Source organism: Scyliorhinus canicula, chromosome 13 (genome assembly GCF_902713615.1).
Source record: "Scyliorhinus canicula chromosome 13, sScyCan1.1, whole genome shotgun sequence".
NCBI lineage: Eukaryota > Metazoa > Chordata > Chondrichthyes > Carcharhiniformes > Scyliorhinidae > Scyliorhinus > Scyliorhinus canicula.
In genome coordinates, this window is record NC_052158.1 from 146,065,996 (window position 1) to 146,077,657 (window position 11,662).

Below are 11,662 nucleotides of genomic sequence, written 5' to 3' on the forward strand. Positions count from 1 at the left end.
TGTGATTTATTCAACTCTATCTCTGTCTATTTACAGATGGAGAAAATACAGAAAGAAGATGCTCTTTTGAAGGAGCTAGAAGACCTGGAACTGGGTCTGTAAATACACCCCAAAAGGAGCTGGTTTTACATGCCATTGGAAAATTATTTTCATTGTTAAATACTATGCAATGTAAAAGATTTGGACAGTATTAAAATAAATTAGTATAAGAGAATAAAAGAAACTGTGTCCTGTCAGTAAAATGGACTTCTTTAGTCCTATGGTCAATGACTACCATTTAGGTGTTCAATATAACTGTGCTTATATACCGCCTCTTGCAAACTCGGCACATTGCAATGATTTTACAGCCAATAAAAGGTTAGTCATTGTTGTAATCTGTTTTGGTTGAGGATTGAATGTTTGGCAAGATATCAAGGAGAACTCTCCTGCTCTTCTTCGAATAGTACCATGGTCTCTTTTATATCCACTTGTGTGGGTAAATGGCACCTGAGTCTAACATCTCATTGAAAAGTGGCACTGCATCAGTACTGCATTATAGTGTTAGCCTAGATGATGTGCTGATGGCTCTGGCAGTTATTGAACCCTCAACATTCTTGACTCTGGGGCAAGAGTGCTGCCATTCAACTTACTGAAAAAGTAACAAATATTACGTCCAAGTTTTAGTATTTTTAAAGAATTTTATTTTATTTATTTTAACAAGATTGCCTTATGCTTACAAGCATCTGCCACTTGATTTTTTTTGCCATTCCACTGTCTTATCAATTTCCTCTTGCTGTTGTGGGGGGTTTAAACTAATCTGACCAGGGAGTGGGATCCTGAGAGAAGGTTCAGTAAGGGGAGATGCACAGCCAAAATTAGAAGAGACAGCAAGTGAGTCAGTGGAGAATTTTAGATATGAAAAGATGGGATTGTTTTCCTTGGAACAGAGGAGTCTGAGGGGGGACATGATTGAGATGTATAAAATTCTGAGGGGCACAGATAGCGTAGACAGGAAGACACTTTTCCCCTTGGAGGAGGGACCAATGACCAGGGGGCATGGATTTAAGGTAAGGGGCGGAATGTTTCGAGGGGATGTGAGTGAAAACCTTTTCACCCAGAGAGTGGTGGGAACCTGGAACTCACTGCCTGTAAGGGTGGAGGAGGAAGAGACCCTCATAACATAAGTACTGCGATGTGTATTTCCGAAGACAAGTGCTGGAAAATGTTAGCGTAATTATGTGGTTGTTTTTGGCCGCGCAGACGTGATGGGCCGAAGCACGCACCGCTGTTCACTTGGGCTGTAGACCTCTGTGACTCATTAATCTGTGCAGTAATTTGGAAAAAAGTAAAATCGATAAAATAATGATTGATTAATTAAAAATAAATAGATTTGGGGGAAACATGATTCCTAACAATGGACTTCTGCTGCAACATATGTGTGGTTGGATGTTGAATGAGATAGAGATAGAGAAATACAGCACAGAACAGCCCTTCGGCCCACGATGTCGTGCTGAACTTTTGTCCTAGGTTAATCATAGCATTTTGGACACTAAGGGCAATTTATCATGGCCAATCCACCCAACCTGCACATCTTTGGACTGTGGGAGCACCTGGAGGAAACCCACGCACACACGGGGAGGATGTGCAGACTCCACACAGACAGTGACCCAAGTCGAAATCAAACCTGGGACCCTGGAGCTGTGAAGCAATTGTGCTACCCACAATGCTACCGTGCTGCCCTTAAGAAGAAATTAATCTACACTCCATTATTCTACCCTAATCCATGTACCTATCCAATAGCCGCTTGAAGGTCCCTAACGTTTCCGACTCAACTACTTCCACAGGCAGTGCATTCCATGCCCCCACTACTCTCTGGGTAAAGAACCTACCTCTGACATTCCCCCTATATCTTCCACCATTTACCTTAAATTTATGTCCCCTTGTAATGGTTAGTTCCACCCGGGGAAAAAGTCTCTGACTGTCTATCTATTCCCCTGATCATCTTATAAACCTCTATCAAGTCACCCCTCATCCTTCTCCGTTCTAATGAGAAAAGGCCTAACACCCTCAACCTTTCATTGTAAGACCTACTCTCCATTCCAGGCAACATCCTGGTAAATCTCCTTTGCACCTTTTCCAAAGCTTCCACATCCTTCCTAAAATGAGGTGATCAGAACTGCACACAGTACTCCAAATGTGGCCTGACCAAGGTTTTGTATAGCTGCATCATCACCTCACGGCTCTTAAATTCAATCCCTCTGCTAATGAATGCTAGCACACCCATAGGCCTTCTTCACAACTCTATCCACTTGAGTGGCAACTTTCAAAGATCTATGAACGTAGACCCCAAGATCTCTCTGCTCCTCTACATTGCCAACAACCCTACCGTTAACCCTGTATTTCGCATTCATATTTGTCCTTCCAAAATGGACAACCTCACACTTCTTAGGGTTAAACTCCATCTGCCACTTCTCAGCCCAGCTCTGCATCCTATCTATGTCTCTTTGAAGCCGACAACAGCCCTCCTCACTATCCACAACTCCACCAATCTTCGTATCATCTGCAAATTTACTGACCCACCCTTCAACTCCCTCATCCAAGTCGTTAATGAAAATCACAAACAGCAGAGGACCCAGAACTGATCCCTGCGGTACGCCACTAGTAACTGGGCTCCAGGCTGAATATTTGCCATCCACCACCACTCTTTGTCTTCTATCGGTTAGCCAGTTCGTTATCCAACTGGCCAAATTTCCCACTATCCCATGCCTCCTTACTGTCTGCATAATCCTACCATGGGGAACCTTATCAAATGCCTTACTAAAATCCATGTACACTACATCCACTGCTTTACCTTCATCCACATGCTTGGTCACCTCCTCAAAGAAGTCAATAAGACTTGTACGGCAAGACTTACCCCTCACAAATCCGTGCTGACTATCCCTAATCAAGCAGTGTCTTTCCAGATGCTCAGAAATCCTATCCCTCAGTACCCTTTCCATTACTTTGCCTACCATCGAAGTAAGACTAACTGGCCTGTAATTCCCAGGGTTATCTGTATTCCCTTTTTTGAACAGGGGCACGACATTCGTCACTCTCCAATCCTCTGGTACCACCCCTGTTGACAGCGAGATTGGATTGGATGAAACTTTTCTGTACCAACTCTGCTCCTTCATAGTCCAATTGCCTGCTGACCCTGACCGGCAATAGATTGAGAATTGTTGACATGTGAAACCACTTAGCTGAGATACAGGATGGTCGTCGGCCACTGGTTGCGGAAACATGCATTGAGTCAGCTAAATTCGGAGAAGCAGGGGAAAATATATAAAGGGACCGCGGTTGTGCTATAGCTTCTTCCACACTGTAAAAATTGGTTAAAGGTTCAGAGCATCTGAGGTTGAGATGTTTTAACAATCCAAACACTACCAGCAGAATTTCATCACATCGCTTCGAACAAAGGTCCTGCATATGCCGAGGAGGATTTTCAGTTGGCAGAATGTGAATCGAAATTTAGTCTGTTCATATATTAGTGAAGACATTCTCCATCTGTCTTGAACGATTCATGCTCTGGACCACTGATGGGTAACCTAGGCTGGTGAGTGGGCCGCATGAATGGCCCTCCTTCATCTCAGTGGGCTGCAAGATTGAAATCGGGCTTGTTCACTGACCATGACTCATGAATAAGATTAAATACGTTTAATACACACCAAATATAAGGGCAGCAGGGTAGCATGGTGGTTAGCATAAATGCTTCACAGCTCCAGGGTCCCAGGTTCGATTCCCGGCTGGGTCACTGTCTGTGTGGAGTCTGCATGTCCTCCCCCTGTGTGCGTGGGTTTCCTCCGGGTGCTCCGGTTTCCTCCCACAGTCCAAAGATGTGCGGGTTAGGTGGATTGGCCATGCTAAATTGCCCGTAGTGTCCTAATAAAAGTAGGGTTAAGGGGGAGGTTGTTGGGTTACGGGTATAGGGTGGATACGTGGGTTTGAGTAGGGTGATCATGGCTCGGCACAACATTGAGGGCCGAAGGGCCTGTTCTGTACTGTTCTATGTTCTAAATATCTTTTAAGATATCGAAAATTCTTAATTTATAGATTGGGCAGCATGGTGGCGAAGTGGTTAGCACTGTTGCCTCAAGGCGCCAAGGTCCCAGGTTCGATCCCGGCTATGGGTTACTGGCCATGTGGAGTTTACACATTCATGCCGTGTTTACGTGAGTTTTGTCCCAACGACCCAAAGATGTGCAGTCTAGGTCGATTGGCCACGCTAAATTGCCCCTTAATTGGAAAAAATGAATTGGGTAATCTGAATTTAAGAAAAATAATAATTTGTATATTAATAGGATTATCATCAACTTCAATAGTAAAAGCAAAATAAATATTTATGTTTTTATTGGACGCAGAGGGAGCGCACAGCTCTTGATTGTATGCAATCAGCACACAACTCTTGTCACATGCCCTTGCTGTATGTGTACATCACTTGAGTCATAGTGAAAGGAAGCAAACTACACAGGTGGAAACCAGAGGAATGTGGCAACCCTGCGGATGGGCAACGGTCAACAAAATGTCTCGTGGGCCGCACTCAGAAAACTGAGGGTCCGCATGTGGCCCCTGGGCTGCAGATTGCCCACCACTGCTCTGGACAATAACAGATAAGTGCAATCGGGCTTTGTGTGAGGTGGAAAGAAAGATTACGAATTTTTATTATAAGTTTTATTCTGAACAAATGTGATGTGCAGCTTTTGTTCACAGCTGTGCTGTTTTCACTCTGAATGAAAAGAAGATTTAAATCTGCTCATCACAAGTTCATGTTCTGTGCTTTATTGCAGCAATTTTACTTCTATTTTGCTTTTCTTTAAAAAACTAAACAAAAAATAAAGCCCCGCTCCATAAAGTATGGATTTGGTGCAACAAAGGCACTAATTGGAGCTTTGAAAATCATAAAACAGAACCACTCTGATATCTGGGGTAGCGAATTCCACAGATTCACAACCCTTTGGGAGAAGTAGTTTTTCCTCAAATCTGTTTTAAATTTGCTATCTTTTATCCTGCGATTATGACCTCTTGTTTTAGAATGCCCCACACGAGGAAGCATCAGCTCCACGTCTACTTTATCCAGACCTTTAACCACCTTGAATACCTCAATATGATCTCCCCTCATTCTTCTAAACTCTAGAGAGTATAGGCCAATCTGTTCAATCTCTCTTCATACGACAATCTCTCTTCATACGACAAATCCTCATCTCTGGAATAAATCGAGTGAACCTCCTCTGAACTGCCTCCAATGCCACTACATCTTTCATCAAATAATGGGACCAAAACTGTGCACAAAACTGTGCACAATACTCCAGGTGCGGTCTCACCAATGCCTTGTATAGTTGCAACAACACTTCCTCACCTTTATACTCAATTCCTTTAGCTATAAATGCCAACATTCCATTTGCTTTCTTTATTATCTGCTGCACCTGCTTCTGATCCTGCTTCTATCCTGCTTTCCCATTTACACACCGCCCAGCAAATTTCGGGAACCTTGGATAATGAGAGATATTGTAGGCCTTTTCAAAAAGAAAAAGGAGGCATTTGTCAGGGCCAGAAGGCTGGGAACAGACGAAGCCTGTGTGGAATACGTATAAGGAACGTAGGAAGGAACTTAAGCAAGGAGTCAGGAGGGCTAGAATGGGTCACGAAAAGTTATTGGCAAATAGGGTTAAGGAAAATCCCAAGGCTTTCTACACGGACATAAAAAGCAAGAGAGTAGCCAGGGAAAGGGTTGGCCCACTGGAGGATAGGCAAGGGAATCTTATGTGTGGAGCCAGAGGAAATGGGCGAGGTGCTAAATGAATACTTTGCATCAGTATTCACCAAAGAGAAGGAATTGGTGGATGTTGAGTCTGGAGAAGGATGTGTAGATAGCCTGGGTCACATTGAGATCCAAAAAGACAAGGTGTTGGGAGTCTTGAAAAATATTAAGGTAGATAAGTCCCCAGGGCCTGATGGGATCTACCCCAGAATACTGAAGAATGCTAGAGAGGAAATTGCTGAGGCCTTGACGGAAATCTTTGGATCCTCACTGTCCTCAGATGATGTCCTGGAGGACTGGAGAATAGCCAATGTTGTTCCTTTGTTTAAGAAGGGTAGCACGGATAATCCAGGGAACTACAGGCCGGTGAGCCTTACGTCAATGGTCGGGAAATGACTGGAGAGAATTCTTCGAGATAGGATCTACTCCCATTTGGAAGCAAATGGACGTATTAGCGAGAGGCAACGCGGTTTTGTGAAGGGGAGGTTGTGTCTCACTAACTTGATAGAGTTTTTCAAAGAGGTCACAAAGATGATTGATGCAGGTAGGGCAGTGGATGTTGTCTATATGGACTTCAGTAAGGCCTTTGACAAGGTCCCTCATGGTAGACTGGTAGAAAAGGTGAAGGCACATGGGATGAGGGGTGAGCTGGCAAGATGGATACAGAACTGGCTAGGCCATAGAAAGCAGAGAGTAGCAATGGAAGGGTGTTTTTCTAATTGGAGAGCTGTGATTCGTGATGTTCCGCAGGGATCAGTGCTGGGACCTTTGCTGTTCGTAATATATATAAATGATGTGAAGGAAACTGGTCTGATTAGTAAGTTTGCAGACGACACAAAGGTTGGTGGAATTGCGGATAGCGATAAGGACTGTCAGAGGATACAGCAGGGTTTAGATCATTTGGAGACTTGGGCAGAGAGATGGCAGATGGAGTTTAATCCGGACAAATGTGAAGTAATGCATTTTGGAAGGTCTAATGCAGGTAGGGAATATACAGTGAATGGTAGAACCCTCAAAGAGTATTGAAAGTAAGAGAGATCTATGTGTACAGGCCACAGGTCACTGAAAGGGGCAACACAGGTGGAGAAGGTAGTCAAGAAGGCATATGGCATGCTTGCCTTCATTGGCCGGGGCATTGAGTATAAGAATTGGCAAGTAATGTTGCAGCTGTATAGAACCTTAGTTAGGCCACACTTAGAGTATAGTGTTCAATTCTGGTCGCCACACTACCAGAAGGATGTGAAGGCTTTAGAGAGGGTGCAGAAGAGATTTACCAGGATGTTGCCTGGTATGGAGGGCATTAGATATGAGGAGCGGTTGAATAAACTCGGTTTGTTCTCACTGGAACAACGGAGGTTGAGGGGCGACCTGATAGAGGTCTACAAAATTATGAGGGGCATAGACAGAGTGGATAGTCAGAGGCTTATTTTCCCAGGGTAGAGGGGTCAATTACTAGGGGGCATAGATTTAAGGTGTGAGGGCAAAGTATCCAGACAGGTATGCGAGGAAAGGTCAGCTCAGTCACACCCGCCCTGTTAATGGCCCCTGGACGAATTTACAGATTGATTACATAGGACCACTACCCCTCTGCAAAAATGGTTTTAAGTATGTGTTGGTAGTAATCGACACCTTCACGAAATGAGTGGAAGCTTTTCCATCCAGGACTAATAGGGCTAAAACGACAACCAAGATCCTAACGCAGCACATCTTCACGAGATGGGACCTTCCCCGTAGTATAGAGTCAGACCAAGACTCACATTTTACAGGACGCGTCATGAAAAATGTCCTCACAATTTTCGGCATCCGACAAAAATTCCATATTGCCTATCACCCCCAATCAAGCAGAATTGTAGAGCGAATGAATAGAACCCTCAAGGCAGCCCTCAGGAAAATGGTGCAACAGCACAATACCACATGGGACACAGTTCTCCCCTTTGCACTCATGTTCATAAGAAACATGGTATCCACTTCGACAGGATACACCCCCCACACCCTCATGACCAGACGACCCATGAAGGGAACAGAATACCTGTTAGGGCTTGTTTTGGCCAGCCCCACAGTCATCGCCCTCACCTATGAGAAAGCAGTACAGCAGATTCTTGATAATGCTAAAGCGGCCCAGCTCGCCGCAGCTGTTAGGCTTGGTACACAAAAGAAACAAAGTAAGGTATGTTTCAACAAGCCAGTACACGCCACAGAATTGTCAGTGGGGCAGCAGGTCATGCTCTCCCTGTACAACCCCAGTTCATTTATTTCCCCCAAATTCACAGGACCCTACTCCATTTCAGATTTAGATTTAGAACAGTACAGCACAGAACAGGCCCTTCGGCCCTCGATGTTGTGCCAAGCAATGATCACCCTACTCAAACTCACATATCCACCCTATACCCGTAACCCAACAACTCCCCCTTAACCTTACTTTTTAGGACACTACGGGCAATTTAGCATGGCCAATCCACCTAACCCGCACATCTTTGGACTGTGGGAGGAAACCGGAGCACCCGGAGGAAACCCACGCACACACGGGGAGGACGTGCAGACTCCGCACAGACAGTGACCCAGCCGGGAACCGAACCTGGGACCCTGGATCTGTGAAGCATTGATGCTAACCACTATGCTACCGTGCTGCCCACATTTTGTTTAATACAAAAACTAGTCCTGGTCTTTGTGAACACTACGACAACCATCCTAGGATCTGAACCATATAGAACACTGCACAATCCAAATTATTTTATGCCCTTCCGTACTCAAAATGTCTGAAGGAAAGTGTAACAATGCCACTTTTAATTGTGCAACAAATGTGCCGGAGCTGTTCCCATCGATGAGACTGGTCAGGCAAGTCTTTGACTATTGTTGATATTTAGCTGACAGGTTTACAGTGGAGTTTGATTCCCTCAATGTTGGCCAGTTTCCATGTGCTGCTCTTCTGAAAACCAGCATTGAAATCAGCCCACAACTGTTGATAGTTTGCAGGTTGCAAAATTACCAGAATGGTTCAAAGAAATGAGTGCTGCCAGGCCTGTGAAGTTTTAATTAATTTATTGATTCACAGGATGCGAGCTTCCCTAACAAGGCTAGCATTTATTGCCATCACGAATTTTCCTCACGAGGGTTCCCTTTCAAGTCAGACACCATCCCGAGTTGGAAATATAAAACTGTTTTTCACTGGCGCTGAGTCAGACACTTGGAACTCCATTCCTAACTTGGATTGAAGTGGTTCAAGAAGGCAGCTCACCACCACTTTCCTGAAGGCAATCGGCTGCGCAGTTTATGCTACCCAAACCAGCAATTCACACGTCCCATGAATGAATTTTTTTAAAAGTCGCCTTCTTGAATGCTGCAGTGCATGCGACGAAGGTAGTCCCACAGTGCCAGCAATATTTTGATACAACTTAGATTGCTGGGCCATTTAAGAGTCACCCACATTGCTTTGGATATGGTGTCACATACAGGCCAGACTGGGTAAGGGCAGCAGATTTTCTTCCCCAAAGGAACAAGTATACATAGGAATTAGGAGCAGTGGTCCACTCGGCCCTTGGAGCCCGCTCTGTCATTCAATAAGATCATGGCTGATCTAATATCAACCTCTACTTCCTGCCTATTCTCAAAAAACCTTCATCCCTTTGCTTATCAAGAATCCATCTACCTTTAGGGACGGCATGGTGTTGCAGTGGGTAGCACTGCTGCCTCACGGCGCTGACGACCCAGGTTCGAACCCGGCCTTGGACCTCTGTACGTGTCGAGTTTGCACATTCTCCCCGTGTCTGTGTAGGTCTCACCCCCACAAACCAAAAAAGGATGAGCAGGGTAGGTGAATTAGCCACGCTAAATTGCCCCTGAATTGGAAAAAATATATAATCTATCTACCTCTGCGTTAAAAATATTCAAACACTCTGCTTCCACCAGCTTTTGAGGAAGAGAGTTCCAAAGACTGTCTCGACCCTCTAAAAGAAAGTCAATTCCTCATCTGGCTTAAATGGACGACCCCTGATTTTCTTACTTCTAGATTCTCCCACAAGTGGAAACATCCTTTCCACATCCACCCTGTCAAGATCTTCTCAGGATCTGATATCTTTCAATCAAGTCACCTCTTACTCTCTGCTAAACGTCAACGGTACAAGCATAGTCTCCCCAGCCTTTCCTCATCAGTCACCCCGCCCATTCCAGGTATTCATCTAGTAAACCTTCTCTGAATTGCTTTGAATACATTTACATTCTTCCTCAAATCAGGTGACTGATACTGTACACTGTACTCCAGATATAGTCTCACCAATTTTCTGTGTAACTGCATCACTGTCATAATTTATTTCCTCATCACCTAGGGCCAGTTTAGCTCAGTGGGCTAGACAGCTGGCTTGTAATGCAGAACAAGGCCAGCAGTGTGGGTTCAATTCCTGTACCGGCCTCCCCGAACAGGGGCTGGAGTGTGGTGACTCGGGACTTTTCACAGTAACTTCATACTTGTACCAATAAAATATTATTATTACTTTTCAAACTCCCCAGCAATCACCTCGGTCACCTTCTCCCCTCTGAAAGACCCGGCCCCACCCAGCGACCCAGCCTCCGCCATCTTGCCTGCTGCCAGGTTGACCCACTCGCTCGACAGCAAACCTTCGCTTGCCCCTCTCTTCCCGTCGGCTTTTTTTCTGGTTCGTCGACATCCCTCTCCTTCCTCATGTCTTCCTGCTCCTGTTCATCCTAAAACTGCCCCTGGAGCCGGGCATTAAATTCCGAAAAACCGAGCCTGGAACAGGAGCCTTCCAACGTGCAACTTTCACCGACATGCCGCCACCGGAAGTTATCAAGTTGGTGCAGTTCTCCTTCGAGAAGAGAAGGTTTGAGAATGGAGATTTTTCAATTTAAGACAGGTCTGGACAGAGTAAAGAGTGAAAAGCTGTTCCCATTGTCAGAAGGGCTGAGAACCAGAGAAGATTGATTTAAGGTGATTTATACAAGAGCCCGAGGCGACAGGAGGATTTCATTTTTTTACGCAGTGAGTGGTTAGGATCTGGAATGCAGTGCCTGAAAGTGTGGTCAAGGCAAATACACTCGGGGCTTTCAAAAGGGCATTGGATAAGCAACGGAAAAGAGAAAAATTTCAGGACTGTGGGAAAAGGGCAGGGAGTGGGATTAACTGTTGCTCTTGTAGATAACCACACAGGCAAATTCGGACAAGTCATTCTATGATATCAATGGTGTCATTCATATTGAATCATCCACTCAAAATTTGGCACTTTGTTGTACCTTGATAACTCCCAAGGTTGCTGCTTTTAATTGGGTTATTTAACTCGACACATCTTTTTAACATCCCACTTTTCAGATTATTTTAATCCATTAGCTGCCTGGTATGAAGCAATGTGCACTGCCTTTTTTAAGGGGCAATTTTGTAAAAATCAATTTACGGGATGTGGGTGTTGCTGGTTAGGCCAGCATTTATTGCCCATCCCTGGTGGCCCTTCAGAAGGTGGTGGTGAGTTGCCTTCTTGAACCACTGTAGTCCCTGAGGTGTAGGTACACCCACTGTGTTGTTAGGGAGGGAGTTCCAGGATGTTTCCCCAGCGATAGTGAAGGAGCAGCGATATATTTCCAAGTCAGGGTGGTGAGTGACTTGGAGGGGAACCTCCAGGTGGTGGGGTTCCCAGGTATCTGCTGCTCTTGTCCTTCTAGATGGACGTGGGTTTGGAAGGTATTGTCGAAGGGACTTTGGCGAATTACTGCAGTGCATCTTGTAGATGGTACACATGGCTGCCAATGTTCGTCGGTGGTAGAGGGTTTGAATGTTTGTGGAATAGGGAGCAATCAAGCGGACTGCTTTGTCCTGGATGGAGTTGAGCTTCTTGAGTGTTGTTGGAGCTGCACCCATCCAGGCAAGTGGAGAGTATTCCATTA

At 45.1% G+C, this 11,662-nt stretch overlaps 1 protein-coding gene across 1 annotated transcript in view; it reads left to right on the forward strand.

Moving 5' to 3' along the window:
- Positions 1–223, forward strand: part of eif2a (eukaryotic translation initiation factor 2A) — a 55,169-nt gene extending 54,946 nt beyond the window's left edge. Inside the window, exon 14 of the mRNA XM_038816066.1 lies at positions 37–223. Coding sequence (XP_038671994.1) covers positions 37–102 — 66 coding nt within the window. The 3' untranslated portion in view covers positions 103–223. The remainder of the gene's footprint in view (positions 1–36) is intronic.
- The last annotated feature ends 11,439 nt before the right edge of the window (positions 224–11,662 follow it).